The following is a 15851-nucleotide window of genomic DNA, read 5'->3' on the forward strand; positions in this document are numbered from 1 at the left end:
CTTTGCTACACGTTTTATTTTTTTTATCGATAATTGATTTATAATATATTGTGGTTTTTCAAAAAACCAAATAAAACGAAAAAAAAATTCAACTATAAGATATATCTTATACTCTACCCACAGTAAAAAAAACATTCTAGAAACTTATTTGTATTGTATTGTAGATGCAAAACGTGGGGCATGTGGGAGTTCATTGGACTCGTTGCAAGGCCAAGGACGAAATCTATTACTTATACCTCATTATCCGCTTTAAAAAAAAAAAAAAAATTTTTTTTTTCTTTTTTCTTTGTGATGCAGAACAATAAATATACTTTGCAGAAAAAAAAAAAAAAACATGGTTTATGTGTTGACCTGACTCGGCCAGGTCAAATAAATTAAATTAACCTTAATCCTTTCTATTTCATGAAAAAAAGAATGGAACCAACTAAGAAATGCAATTAAAATAAACGACCATCTTTTCTTTTTTTTTCTCATCGAATAATGTTTGTTTCATTGTTTTTTTGTTCACAGGACAAAGAATAACAACGATTCAACTCGATGGCGTACAATATTTTGTCAGTAGAATGAATCCATATTCTCCAGAACTTAATTACTTTTTATCATATCAATATTGTCGTTCATTCGGTTTACAATTGGTTTCGTTTGAAACAAAAGAAAAAGCAGATTCAATAACTCAATATTTAAAAAATGCAGGTAGTATTTGCCCCCCGGAAAAACAAAACAAAAATTGATAAAATTAACGATGCGAATTTGACATTGTTTGTTTTTTTTTTTTCCGTTAAGGATATAATAAATATGATTTTTGGACATCCGGTAATAAATTGGGTACGAATATGTTGTTGTGGATGAGTACGGGATTACCTTTCAACGTAACATTCAATTACATGAGAGCGGCTGGAAGTTTACCCAACGATCCTGTACATTTAGAATCTACCATTCCAATGATGGCTCCAGAAGCGACAGGAAGACAAGCCGATGGGTAAATTATACATTTATAAAACAAAATAATCTAAAAAGGGCGTGTAAGAAAATAATGTTTATTTTTTTTTTTTTTTTTTTTTTTACAGAAACGACATCGGAGCTGCCAACGGTTGCGTCACCCTAAAGGCTCCAGACCATACGTGGGAAGTTGATGATTGTCTTAAAATAAAAGATTTTATTTGCGAACAAACAAGATGTTATTACTACAATTATGGGTCCATCCCAGTTAGCACTTCCCAGGGGTAAGCAGGTGAGATTCGTGTTTACGGGAGAGTTTTTTATTAAATAACTTCAGAATGCCTCATTCTTTATATAAATAATAATAATAATAAACTTTCACAATTTGATCGTAGCTTGTTGTTGTAACTACTTTTTTGTTGTAACTAATAGTAGTAATACAATTTTTATAAAATTAAAAAAAAAAAAAAGAGTAAATGGATTGATGGTGACAACAAATATTATAACACTCATTTACAGAGGAAACAAAATTTTGAATCCCAGTTCGACCGTTAAACCTCACCGTCATGACGAAGGACACTTGCTAAATTTCACTGCCACTCGTCGAATTACCCTTCGGCCCCCACTCATGCGAAAAGATGATACTGTCAATTTGGAAACTACAACCGAACTCGGAATGGATGATGAGGCTTATTCTGAATATCATTCAACATTATCATCATCAGATTTAGAGGATACCTATCACGATGAAGTACTCGGTAAGGTTAGTCGCAGCAAAGCCATTCGCCTACCGACCGTTGACCGTCTCGAAAGAAAAATTTCACCGAACTGGATGTTTCGTACCCAGGACAAAAATTAAAAGTACTGGAGTATTAAGAAATACCTTTTTCATCGCTTTACATTCCCCCTCCCCCCCCCAAAAAAAAAAAAAAAAGTTTAAAAAAAAAAAAATAATAATGATAATCTTTCACTTATTAGTGCAAATTTAAATTTTTTTTCTATTAGTTCTATTATAAATTATTTTCCATAATGTAGTGCATAAATTTTAGTTTAAAAATTTTTAGTTTTTTTTTTCCACGTGCAGTAAAATTGGCAATTTAATAATAATAATAATAATTAATGTGCTAAACAGTTATTCTTATGTTTAAATATAATTTAAGCTTTTGCCAAAGCTATTAAATTTTTTTTACTGTTTCAAATGTAAGACGTAGAATTGTGATGATGAATACGTGCTTTTTTTTTTATGATTCTTTTTGTTTTGGCGACTTAACAAAAAAAAAAAAAAAAAAAAACTTAAATTTGTAGCTTTGATACTTAAATGTACTTATCGTTACGGTAAAATAAATATTTCTTACAAGATTTTTTTTTTTTTTTTGACTTATTTTAAAATGAAAATGAAAACTTACCAGCCGTTGATGACACCCTCGATATTTAACATGGGTACAATTTTAAACACGTATCGATTCCTTAAACTCACTGCTTGAGGATGACTACTTAGAAGAAACTGTAAAGTGCCCAACATTATCCATGAAGCATTACTTTCTCCAGGATGAACTCGAGCAGTCAAAAATACAGTTTCTCTGTCCTAAAACAAAAATTAAATTAATTGATTTTTTTAGCAGGGCTCCATACATGACAATCAATTTTTAATAAGGTACATTATATATTTTATGATTAATTATAACGATCGTTGCACTCGTATGAATCACCCATTAATAATAAAACAGGAAGTTTATGCTTACACGAAATTCATTTTTCGTTGAATCAACTGCTGTTATTGTCAAAATGGGAAGCTGATTTCCGTTTAACGTTTCACATAAGGGCTCAGCTCTAAAATACGTGACTGCATAGTTTATTGAACAAGACCATTTCCAAATTCGACTCTAAAGGAAATATGTTTGAAATTATTTACGAGTAATAATTTTACGTTTTAAATCCTTTTTTGTTTATAATAACTTACAAGAAGTTGCGAATAAGTGTAAGGAAAATGATATGCAATGTAACAAATATCTGAATTATGTTGAAATGTTATTGAAAATGTCGTTGTGAAATAACATTTTTGTTGTCCTGTAGTTTTTTGATAACTATTTCTAAAATAACAAATATCAGTGCCAGCACGAACCCATCCAGGTCGACCCAGTAAAGCTTCTTGTACCTTAAATAAATAGGTACCTCGTTAATTAAAATCAAAGAAAAAATTTATAAAATAAAAAACCATTAAAAATTTAATTTACAGAATATAAAATAGGTTTCATTCCGTAATTAAACTGACTATTCATTTTTTCAAAATTAACAATGTTAAAAGTATAAGGGCCACTATTATCCATATTATAAACTTCAAAATAAAACCAATTATGGTGCCTGTCAGAATTTACATCCGAATTTAAAATAAGTTCATATTCTCTGGGTCCAACTTGTACGACTTTTCTTAAATTTCCACTCTCGAATCTTGATTCGAATAAAAGATGAGTTTGAGTATGTTTAGCACCAACTTTTTTTTCATCGTCATTAAATAATTCCCTTAAAAAAAAAAAAAAAAAAAACCAATTAGACGTAAAATTTTTTATAATTTCAAACAAGGAGTACAAAAAATATAAATTACCTTTTATTATTCGTTACGTTATTTTTAGCAGATGATATTAAATTGTCCAAATCGTAAACGACATTGGAGGAAACGTTACTGGGATGAAAACCCTTTTCGACAGATTCTAATAATTTTTGCCGGCAAACTTTTCTATCTTTAACACTTAAAGGTTCTAATTTTCCAGATCCTTCCCCACCCATTAAATCAGGATAGGCAACTTTAACAAATGGTAAAACGCTTTTAACTTGACTGGCAATCATCGAGTAAGCATGAAGCATTCCATGTTCTTGATGTAAATTTCGTAAAATATTAAGTGATATTAAATCTTCTTTCGAATAGACTTTTGTTTGCGGAGGAGTGTCTAAAATAATTATTATTTTTAAATGTCAAAAATTTTTCTTTTTTTTTTTTTTTTTTTTAAATGAGTAATTTATTTTATAAAATTTTTTTTTTTTTTTTGTTATTTACCCGTCAATTTTTCATTATTTGTAATTAGATTTTCCGCTGAGAATTTTCTATGTTCTGATAAATTTTCGGCAGAATTTCTACCACGAAATCCATTTCTTAGAGAAACATCGCTTGATGTGAATCTCATATCGAGATTATGTAATTTTTCTTTCGATAAATATTTAATATTTGTTGTTAAATAACGACCTTTATCGACAGCCAAAAAAGTACATTTATTATAAAAATCGCTTAACATTGTTTTAGATTTTTCTTTTTTATTAACAATCAAAGGTTTATTGATATTTTTTAATTGGTTTAACGTTGAGTGAGCAGCAACATTTTCTTCGGTTTGTTGATTGAACTCCTTACAAAAATTCGAGTACCTGTAAAGAATCACAACATGACATTCAAACCGATTCCATTTAATTTAATAAAAAATTTAAAATAATTTACATTTTTAAATCCTCAACATCTCTTTCGACTGCCGTCTGTGGTAAAATTTTAGATTCATCCGGATCGGTTCCTTGAATTTGAACAACACCATCTTCTTCGACATCTTCGAGAAGTTCATCTTCACTATCACCTTCATCGAATTCAGGAGTGGTGTCCCTCGCTGTAAAAGAACTTTTATCTGTGAAAATGATAAGTAAATTTACTTACTTACTTCCTTAAATCGTATATACACATATCGATGAAAATATTTTACTCGGCGTAATAATAAATTTAAATACGTGGCACAATCACCTGCCAAAGTATGATCGCTTATTTGCGGTAACGTAAATTTAATTGGATTGGAAACTTCGTCGACGGGTAAATTTTTCCTTTCCAGACAAAAATTAACAACACCGCAAACTCTACTTAATATTTGATCGTACGATTTATCATCCGGACAATTTTGACAGAATTTATGAAGTATGGATACTCCTGATAAACTTCTCACCGCTTTCCTTCCATGTTCTAAAAAAAATTATATTTCAAATAATAAATAAAAAAAAATTTTTTTTTTTTATATTAATAATTTTTTTGTCAATTTACAATAACTTACTCAAATAACAAACTCGTTGCAATGTTACAATTGAATAATGGCAGATTTTTAATTTTGTTTTTCCTTCGTATCTTTCCCACCTTTCGAAAATTCGAAGGATTAAAGATAATACATTTGAAAGAATTATACGAGAGCAACAAATTTCTAAAAATTAAAAAAAAAAAAAAAATTCATTTCGTGTATATTTATATATATATATAAATTTCAATACAATTTAAATTTAATTAATTTCCCCACCCCACCCCCACCAACCCCAAAACTTACTATTTTTACTTAAATAACTTAAGATATTTAAAGTTAATCGTAATTTAACGCTTGGAGTAAAACCAATGTTACTTAAAACTTTTTCCATTGTGGCAACAATACCATCTTTGGCAAGAACCGTAGCTGTATTAGCTAAAAAAGAAAATTATTATTATTATTATTATTATTATTATAAAATAGAAAAAAAAAAAAAAAAAAAGGTTATGAGATGAGGAAAAACTTACAATTTCTAGAAAGGGCTTTCACGATTAAAAGTACTGGATATAAAAGTTTAGCATGATTATGATAAGCTTTCAAAAAGTAATGAAATGTTTTTACGGCACCCAATAATCTTGATTTAAGTGAAAATTTAGAATCTGTGAACAAAAAAAAAAAAACAAAAACAAATATAAAAGTAATGATTGTAAAACATAAAAAAAAAAAAAACAGAAGTATGCTATTTTTGAAGCTTTGGCAGTGACGTCAAACACAAATTAATGTGTATTGTAAATTTGACATTTTAATAAACAAAAAAAAAGAAAATTAACAGATAAACATTTTTATTTTTTACTTAATAAAATAAAAAATAAATAAAAAAAAAATTTATTTTTACCTCTTTGGGCAAGTTGACTTAATGTCCAAACAATTTCTTGTATCAAAACATCATTAACCGGTATTAATTCTTTTATTTGTAATGAATTTAAATGTTTTGTGAGAGATTGCGTAGCGTTTAAATGAACGAGTTGACTTATTGCCGGATTTCTATTTTTTCCTAAAATTAATTAGTTTAAACATATTTGAATAAATGTGGCATATTAGAAAATAGAATTTTTGTAAACCGTTAGAAATAAATAAAAAATTTATTTATTAAACAAAAAGAAAAAAGATGATTGAATATTAAATTATTATTATTATTATTATTATTTCACCTGTTTTAGCAGCTACACATTCGTGTAAAATTCCAGCCAAACTAACGGCTGTTAATGGATCGCGTACAGTCTGGAATAAAATTTTTTAAAAAAAAATTTATCCGGTGATGTTTTTATATTTTTTCCAAAAAACAAAACTATTCAAAAGTTTTTATAAAAATATTATTATACATACTTCCAACATGTATAAAATTAATGTTAAACCACCTTGATTTTTTTGCCATATTCTTTCAAGTGTTTTATTTTTGATGGTTTTATCTGTAAAATTTAACCGCCATCATTGTTTTTTTTTTTTTTTTACAAAAAAAAAAAGGAGAAATAAAATTTTTATTTAAAATGAATACCTTGAGAAGCAGCACGACTATGAAGCCTTGCAGCAACATTTCTTAGTCCCTCAACAGATTCATTGGGCTTTTGAGAATAAGCTTTTAATTTTTCAAGTAAAACTTCATTCAATGAATCCTGTTCCATATCAATATCAAGTCAGTTTCACTCACTTTATGATTTTAATTAAACAAAGCTAAAAAACATAAAATAATATTAATAATTTTAAAAATGCATAACTCTTACTAATGTATAAATGTTAATAACTTAATGAATAAGCAATAACAATAAATAGAAAATAACAATAATTAATTTTCTTTATAAACTTAACAAAATGTAATAATAATAATTGTATTTTTTCTCACTCTGAATTACAACAAAAATATTTTTTTATTTTTGTTTCATGTTATTTAATTACCGTGAAGTAATTTTTTAAAAAAAAAAAAAAAAAAGAATAAGAAGAAAATCAACTTTATTACGTTTTTTTTTAAAAATATTTTACGACTTAAAATTTTTTTAGTAAATTACTAACGTAAAAATTACTTAGTTTCGTTTGTCAGTTATTCCAAAATGTCGTTATTATTCAATCACCAATAAATTATTTTCGTTTTCTTTATAATTATTAAATGTTTCAAAATACGGTTAAACATCTCACTAAAAAAAATAAAAAAATAGGATAAAATAATAAATTAATTAATAATAGTAATAATAATACTTTTCACTAGAAAAAAATAAGAATTATATTTTAATAAAATATATATATAATTTTACCGTTTAATTAATTATATACAAATTGATTAACCAGTATACGTTAATTATTAAACGGGGGGACTACTGATGCCAAAATCATCCGATGATGGCTCAATCGTTTTTTTATTTTTTTATTTTTGTTTTTTTTTTATTTATTTTTTGTCCTGATTAATGTCAAAAACTTTATTTCTAGTCTTATGTCTTTCATTATTCGCACATATTAACGCCTACATGAGTAATCAATCTTTTTTTTTTTTTTTTCGTTTTTCTTTGACTTTCATCCAATGCACAAATTTGCGAATAATGTCGACGACAAAAATCCCTTAAAGTAATCAAAGTAATTTTTTGTAAAAAAAAAACCGATAAATAAATTAATTACATTTAATGACATTTCATTTTAACTTTGTCAATATTATTATTATTATTAATATAAAAAAAATCACCTTTCCAAAAAAATTTACAAAACAATAAAAAAAAATAAGAAGAAAAACAAAAAAAATTAAGTTTTAACTTTTAGAACTTAATAATAAATAAATAAAAATTGATCATTAAGAATCATTAAAAATAAATAAAGAAAATAAAAAAAAATAAAAAAAAAAAAAAAAAATTATACATTAAAACAAAAATTAAAAACAGACAATTAAAAAAAAAATTTACATTTGCTTGTTTTACCGGGCGTTTATTCAATGCTGCCAAAATTAATAAATTTTTTTTTTTTTTAATTTAAAAGGTGTTAATTTCTCGAAATTCCCTCACAGACAAAGGATTTGTTTCTTTTTTTTTTTTTTTCTAAAAATAAACATTTAATCATAATTGATACCCCGTGTTTGACAATTAATTGTTATCTTACCTGGTCAATGCGATGGAAAAATCAATTCCTACGATTTTCCAATGTATACATAAAAACATTTTGTTTATTTTAAATATATTAAATATCATTTTGACATTGAATTTTTTTTTATATTTTTTTTTAATAGATATTCACTGCCTTTCAAAACAATAGTAAAAAAAAAATTATAAGAAGACAGTTAATGACACTCTGTGGTAAAAATGTTTACTTTGTGAAGGTAAATGTATTGTAATTACTTTTGAGGTTATGTTGACAACAAAGAAATCTTTTTTTTTATACACGGTAATTCAATTAATTATATTATTATGAACAAATCTAAAGGTAAAAAAAAATACAAGCAAAAACACAAAGTTTACAATAAGCGTTGCTATAACGATAGTGATATACCCCCCGATGATTTTTCAGGTAGTTTAAAAATTTTTTACCAAATGTGCTTTCGTAGATTTAATACGTTAAGTGATTTTTATTTTTTAGATGATGACGACTCTATTAATATTTCTTTTCCTGTGGCCATGTGGGACTTAAATCATTGCGATCCTAAAAAGTGTACTGGTCGGAAATTGTTGAGGCACAATCTTATTAAAACACTTCCACTAGGTCAAAAATTTAATGGGGTTGCTCTTACACCAGTTGGACAAAAATGTTTATCTAAAGAAGATCGAAATCTCATAGAGTCATTTGGTATAGCGGTTGTTGATTGTTCTTGGGCAAAATTATCGGAAACTCCATTTCACAAAATGAAAACTCCATATCCTCGATTACTTCCTTGGCTGGTGGCTGCCAATCCAATTAACTACGGGAAACCGTGTCAGTTGTCATGTGTCGAAGCTTTGGCTGCTGCTTTAATAATTACAGGTAGTTATTAAATTTCAATTTCAAATATTACTTTTTCTTTTTAATTAGAAGTAATTATTTGATAACTTTTTGTTTAAGGTTTTAATGATGAAGCTGATTTTTTTCTAAGCAAGTTTAAATGGGGTCATTCATTTACAGAGCTTAATCAAGAGTTATTAGAAAAGTATTCCGATTGTGATACAAGTGCTGAAGTAGTTAAAATTCAAAATGACTTTTTAGAAACAGAGTTTGCGAAAAGAAATAAAAATGTAGGTAAGTTTTTTTTTTTTTTTTAAACTGTTTTTATTGTTTATAGGTTAATGACTACAAATATTAATATAAATATAATTATTTTCAGAAGATATATTGTGTTCTAACAGTGAGGATGAAGGTGAAATTACTTCTGAGCTAAATGAAAATAGCAGAGTTGTAGAAAATGAAAGTTTTAACAGTTCGGTTAATGAAAATACTGATGTCTCAGTCAATAATACTTCTATACAAGAAGAAAATAAAAAAGATGCAGAAAGTTCTGATGTTAACATAAAGAGTCCTTGTGAAAATATTACTCTTGGTCTCAATGACAGTGATAACAAAATTGAATTATCAGAAAGCATGCAAAATAATGAATCTAATGTTTCAAACATTAATAAAGAAGATGATGATGATTTTATTCCAGTAAACGATTTCAAAAATTTGTCATTAAGCCCATCTAAAATTGAAAAAATGTCTCCTTTAGCCTCCTTTACAGAAGTTTCAGGTTTGATAAAAATCTTTTTTTTTTGTTATTCCAGTTAATAGTTTTTTGACTAAAAATGAAATTAGTTATAAAAGGTTTTCATAAATTATACTTTACCATCATAATCTTGTTTACAGTACCAGATAGTCCAGTTAGCTCTTTAAAATCAGGTGGTGCCTTGCTTGGTGTACCTCGTAGAATGAGAGATGCAGTAGCTGAATTGCATAATATTATTCAAAAATGGAATGATAATCACTTGATTGGGATTAAAATTTTACAAAATATTAGAGAAATCAAATTACAAAAAATGTAAGTTTTAAATTTTATTCGAGAAGAAATAACTTAAACAAGTTTTTATTAATTAATTCTTTTGAAAAACAACTGACTAATATCGGAGAATAAATAATTAAATACTGATATTTTCAGGGGAGCGTCAGATTTTGATGAAAATGAAGATGACGTAGAAAAATTATGTTCCGATTTAGGAGATGCATTAGAAACCTTATTTAACGTTGTTGGGTATATGGAAGCATTAACGACTCAAGTAAAAGCATTGATTCCCTTGCATAAAAGTGAAGAACCTGTATTTCTAACATGGCCAGTAGAAAAATTTGAAAATGTTTTTAAAGAAATATCCGATGCATACTCTTTAGAATATAAGGTTAAAAACACAGTTTTGGAAAATGTCGGACATTGCAGTAGTGAAAATAAATTACTTGTAAATATTGCTGCTTGGATGTATCAAGTATACGCAAACGATAAAATAAATATTTGTTTGGAAAAACTTTTGATCGAAACTGGACTCAGAATAAATCATCAGTAATTGAAAGTTTAAAACACGGTTATAAATTTTCCCTTATGTAAAATATAATGGATTAAATGGTATATTATAAAAACAAAAGTTTTCATATTTCAAATTATTTATTTTTTTATATATATATATATATACATATCACATAAATAACTTTCGTTAAAAAAAAATTATTAAATAAATAACATGGAAAAAATTATTAAAAAATATACAATAACAAATATTTACAAATTAAATACTAGTATGTATATATATATATATATAAAATTAAAACTATTTCAACCGGATCATAAATACAAATGTTAATATAATGTTTAACATTAAAATCGAAAACTTTAAAAATAATTATTTTCAAGGTTATCCTTAATTATTAAGGTACAGTAAAAGGTACAGTAAAAGGTATTAGTAAAAAGTATTTACAGCAAGTATTTTTAACTTTTCATATGTGACCCACATAACAATATTCCACGATACTAATCTATAAAACGAAGGAGTAAAACTGGAAAAAAAAACAAAAAATTTTTTCTAAATTTAATTGTAATAATTCTAATTAAAATTTTAAAATAATAATAATTTATCTACCCTTTATAAAGTGCAGATAATCCCTCCATTTTAATTGTTTTAAATGCACAATCGAGAGCGTTTGTATACTGTCCAGGTATTGAATTCATGTACCTTGTTTTAATAACGTCAACCGGTGATGAAACTATCGTTGTGGCTAAACCTTTTATTGCAAAAAAATTTTTTTTTTACTGAAATTGGGCCCTTTAGTCGTGACAAATATTTATGTGAAAAAAAAAAAAAATTATTGCAAACCTGTTATTGATGCTGATGTAAAATGACAATAAATATTATCTTCAAATAATTTTTTTTTTAATATTGATGTTTTAACAATGTCGTAACAAACAATTTCTGATACGTTAACAATAGTATTTCTTGCCATATTAGAATACATTCCTGAAATTAAATAAAATATATATAATAAAAATTTTTTTTTTTTTTCAAAATAATTAATTATAATTATTATTACCTTTCCATAATCCTCGAATCCCTTCTTCTTTAAATATACATTTATAAGCTTCAACAGTAGATTTATATCTACTTTTTAAATTTCCTTGTTGTGCCTGAAATCGAACTTTGACCACATCCGTAGGTTGTGCAACTAGTACACCTAAGATACCGGTTGTGATTCCCGCACTGATTTTAGTTAGAACATCCAATAAATTGTTTAATTTTTTCTCTTCTAAAAATTAACAACAAATACAACCATACAAAAAATTGAATTTATTTATTTACCGGATGTATAATAATATGTAAAACCGAAACCCTTCTTTTTTTTGTAATTATTAATTGTTTTTTTTATTTTAAATTAAGGTATATATATATATATATGGAAATGCACCATTAATTAAATTTTGATAAAAGCTCTTGACATTATCATACATTCCAATTCGAACTGATGCAAAACACATTTGACGTTGAAGACCAGCTGATAAACCTTTGTAAAGATTTCTATAAAAAAAAAAATAAAATAAAATAATTAAATTATCAATTTTAATAGTTTTAAATAACCAAAATGTCCTGCATACCTTGGTCCTTCTTCTTTAACTATTGTTGATATTGTATTAAAAACTCCTTTATAATGAAAAATTCGTTTTTCCCCAATGATTAATTGTTTTCCTTCACCTTGAACCTTTAAAACAATTTAGAAAAATTACAAATCCATTTTTTGAAAGATAATTGTAAATATTAAGAAAAAAAAGGGGGGAGGGGAAATTTTTAATGTTTTTTTTTTGTCATATTAATAATAATAAATGAAAAAATATCATAATTATTCAGAAAACAAGAGAGAAAAAAAGGGAAAAAAAAATTCTTTTAATTGACTTTCACTAAATGGAGCCAAACGCCTGTTGAATATATATATATATATGTATGTAAATTATTTGGCAGTTATGACTGGCCCATAAAATCTAAGAAAACTTTTATTTGTTTTTTGTTCCGCTACGAGTAATAAAAACTAAAAGAATTTCTGATTATGTAATTAAAATTATTATTATTATTATTATTATTATTATTATAAAATTAACGTTCGATGTAAAAAAATGAAAAATAAATAAAACACCGCGATTTTAAAATAACGGTTTTTCACTACCTCAAAAGGTACATTTCACATCGTAAATTTTAAACATTTCACAAAGATTTGTTTTCGTGTAGCTTTGAATAAATCGAATTAAAGTGTTATTAATTTTAAATTAATCAATTAATAATAATAATATATTTACGTAATAAATTAATATTATTAATTAATAATAATACCTGAAGTCGAACTTTTGATGTATCCAAAGGAAACGTAACAATGTCGGCGATACATGCAGCGCTACCTGCGGTCAATAATTTAACCCCAATGGCGGTTTCTTCAAATTTTCGAACGTTCATTATTTTTGATGTCCTTATTACATTTACCTCTCTAAAATAAATAAATAAATAATAATAATAAAAATATTAGAGAGAGAGAGAGAGAGAGAATAGAAAAAGTTGCCGTTTTAAAGGCCATTTAAATTTTTCCTTGATCTGACATTATTAAAACCATAAATTTTAAAATAAATATTATTTTGAATTTTTAATAATTATTGCTTTGTTAATTAATAAAATATATATATATATATATAGGTTTTGTAAAATTTAATTAACAAAAAAAAAGTTATTTAAGTGAATTATGATGAAAATAAGAAAAAAAAATTTATTTATTTATTTGAATGTATTTGAAATATATTCAGGGTTAAGGTCTAAACGTCTATTTATTATTATTTTTTTTTTTTTTTGGCAAACAAATATTAACTTCCCACTGATTTAAAAAAAAAAAAGTTTTTTTTGGCATTTTTTATAATTTTGATTATATATAAAACTAAACTGTTTTAAAAAAGTAGAGTTTAAAGTTGTAAATTATTATCATTTCATACATAAAAATTTTATATGAGTATCATTAATATTTAATTGAAATAATTAACAATAAATAAATAAAGTTTTACATTTTAAGAAAAAACGTTTAAGGAATCAAATATGATTAAAATTATTGTATTTTAGTGTTTATTTTAATAATTTAAATAATAAAAAAATTAAATAAAATGTTAAACAAAATCATACCCCTCGTAAAAAAGATAGAAAAAAAAAACTGTCAAATATCACGTTGTTTCTCATTGAATATTATTTTTAACGTCATTTTAAATCCTGTTTTTTTTTTTTTTATATGCAGTCAACAGCAATAACACAAACATTTATACAAAGCAAACTGTTTTTTTAAAATACATTTCTATTTATATAATTTATTTTTTTTTCAAATTTATGAATTTGCAATAATAAAAAAAAATTGGCAAAAAAATACGCAAGCCACATTTTAAACTCTTTTAAATGCGTTTATAAAAATTTGAAGGTTATGTTAAAAATTACTAAATTTTCCGGGTACCAGACGGCCTCCGTTTACAGCCTTGATATTCACTACGCATGGCTTTACAAATTTCATGTTTTTTTTTTAATTATTTATTTATTTATTTATTATTTCATAATTTTTTTTAAAAAAAATTAAAAAAAAATTTTGTTTGTTAAAGTTTTTTTTTTTTTTTTTTTTTAAATCTGTAAATAAACAAATATTATATGAATACTGTATTTTTTTATTATTATTTCCATTTGAGTTCAGTTACCGAGCGACCATTTTGAATTTTGTAGTTTATGCACTGAAATTATTTATTAATAATTTTATTTTATTATTACTGTTATTATTTATTAATCTCTCATTTACGTAATAAATATATATCGTTTAAAAATATCACATCATTCGACCAAAAAAAAAATTTATTTTTATTTACAATTAATGTATTGTTTTCGAATAATTTTCCGTTGTGATGTTTGAATACTAATTACAATACCTGTTGGCACTTTAACAATTTTTTTATTTAAATAAAAATTTTTTTTTTTAAAATCAATTTACAAAAATTATTTCTTTAACACCTTTGAATTCAATAGAATTTAAAAAAAAAAAAAAAAATTCAAACAAAAAAATAAATAATATAAAAAAATTAAAACTAAAAAAAAAAATTTAAATTCAATAAATTTGTACAAGGTATAACAACAAAAAAAAAAAAAAAAAAAGTTAAAATACTTACAAAAGCATTTCGTTATTAAGTAAACAAATAATAATATATATACTTTTACACAGTGCCTTAAATAAATAAATAAAATAATAATTCACACTTTCCTTTAAAGTTTGAAAGTTGTATTCTTTTATTTGCGGTATGATGTCACAAAGATACTTACTTATAGACAACTTCCGAGGAGCGAACTCCAAAGAGTGATTTCCTTTGTAAAGTGGTTGAGCTTGTGGAAACATTGATAACTGTTTAAAACATTGAATTATCATAACATTAAATTACAAAGAAATAAAGTCAGCCTAATTTCAATTTAATGAAATCTAAGGTAATACATGTTATCTATGTAAAAAAAAAAAATAATAATAAAGAGTGAAACATATTTTTTTTTTTGTAATATATCAGTTTATTGTTTTACTAGTTTAAAATTTTTTTTTTTCTTTTTGAAAAATGATTATTCTGTATCATAAATATATATACCTTATATATATATATTTCAATGTTTGTGCATTGAATCTTAAATTTAAAACGTGAAAAATAATAAAAAATATGGACAATCAAATTATAAATATGGTAAAATAATAAAATTGAAAATTATCATTTTTGTTAAATTTGTATTTCATTTTCATTTTACGGTAATTTTATTTTTTAACGCTTTGTAAATATCTACGAAATCTTCATATTAAATAAAAAATACTTATTTTAAATTTGGATAATTCAGGAGGAATATTTTCCAGATTTATTTTCAATGACGGTTATAGATAGGTATTGCAACGAAATACGTTACTTATCGTGGCAGAAGATAAGATTCGAATTAAAAATAAATTGTCGAAAACAATACAAAATTTTTTAACAACTTTCGCTCGTGTCTTTTTGTCGAACTTTCTGCTGTTTGTTTATGAAAAGGTATTGTCGATTATAAGTATTATTTCTTCGTTTTTTAGAATTATTAATTTACGCATTCTAATTATTGATGAATTAAAAATTGATTTTTGATAAATTTATAAATTATGACATAGATTATTTTATGTATTGGTCCAAAGTTACTTAATCTCTGGGTATTTTTTTATAACTAAATATTATAGCAAATTTTTACTACTTTTAAACGTGAATAAAGGTTATCTTTTATTAAAATTGATTTTCATCAAATTTATTTACTATCCTATTTATTATAGACAAAATACCCGATTAGATGAGCGGAAATATAAAAAATTCAA

General features: G+C 24.8%; 4 protein-coding genes across 4 annotated transcripts in view; 2 read left to right on the forward strand and 2 right to left on the reverse strand.

Moving 5' to 3' along the window:
• The window catches only part of Phum_PHUM389880 (uncharacterized protein), a gene marked incomplete at both ends in the record, with an annotated part of 12429 nt that extends 5771 nt beyond the window's left edge, over positions 1-6658 (reverse strand). The window contains 15 exons of the mRNA XM_002428497.1: positions 2346-2524; positions 2682-2822; positions 2900-3094; positions 3174-3459; positions 3542-3863; positions 4073-4334; positions 4441-4601; positions 4715-4927; positions 5016-5159; positions 5280-5411; positions 5504-5635; positions 5872-6030; positions 6188-6257; positions 6363-6445; positions 6532-6658. Of these exons, the coding sequence (XP_002428542.1) occupies positions 2346-2524; positions 2682-2822; positions 2900-3094; positions 3174-3459; positions 3542-3863; positions 4073-4334; positions 4441-4601; positions 4715-4927; positions 5016-5159; positions 5280-5411; positions 5504-5635; positions 5872-6030; positions 6188-6257; positions 6363-6445; positions 6532-6658 (2606 nt within the window). The remainder of the gene's footprint in view (positions 1-2345; positions 2525-2681; positions 2823-2899; positions 3095-3173; positions 3460-3541; positions 3864-4072; positions 4335-4440; positions 4602-4714; positions 4928-5015; positions 5160-5279; positions 5412-5503; positions 5636-5871; positions 6031-6187; positions 6258-6362; positions 6446-6531) is intronic.
• Phum_PHUM390090 (uncharacterized protein) lies at positions 292-1227 on the forward strand (the record flags this gene model as incomplete). The annotated part of the gene is made up of 4 exons (XM_002428496.1): positions 292-364; positions 511-696; positions 784-979; positions 1068-1227. The coding sequence occupies 4 exons, from the start codon at positions 292-294 to the stop codon at positions 1225-1227; spliced, it is 615 nt and encodes a 204-aa protein (XP_002428541.1).
• A 1758-nt stretch (positions 6659-8416) lies between the features above and the next one.
• Positions 8417-9740, forward strand: Phum_PHUM390100 (uncharacterized protein; the record flags this gene model as incomplete). The annotated part of the gene is made up of 3 exons (XM_002428498.1): positions 8417-8969; positions 9045-9218; positions 9304-9740. The coding sequence occupies 3 exons, from the start codon at positions 8417-8419 to the stop codon at positions 9738-9740; spliced, it is 1164 nt and encodes a 387-aa protein (XP_002428543.1).
• Positions 9741-10894: 1154 nt separating this feature from the next.
• Positions 10895-12928, reverse strand: Phum_PHUM390110 (brown fat uncoupling protein, putative; the record flags this gene model as incomplete). The annotated part of the gene is made up of 7 exons (XM_002428499.1): positions 10895-10991; positions 11075-11216; positions 11309-11449; positions 11523-11732; positions 11895-12004; positions 12082-12185; positions 12821-12928. The coding sequence occupies 7 exons, from the start codon at positions 12926-12928 to the stop codon at positions 10895-10897; spliced, it is 912 nt and encodes a 303-aa protein (XP_002428544.1).
• Positions 12929-15851: the final 2923 nt, after the last annotated feature.

Source organism: Pediculus humanus, genomic scaffold (genome assembly GCF_000006295.1).
Source record: "Pediculus humanus corporis 1103172107869 genomic scaffold, whole genome shotgun sequence".
Classification (NCBI taxonomy): Eukaryota; Metazoa; Arthropoda; class Insecta; order Psocodea; family Pediculidae; genus Pediculus; species Pediculus humanus.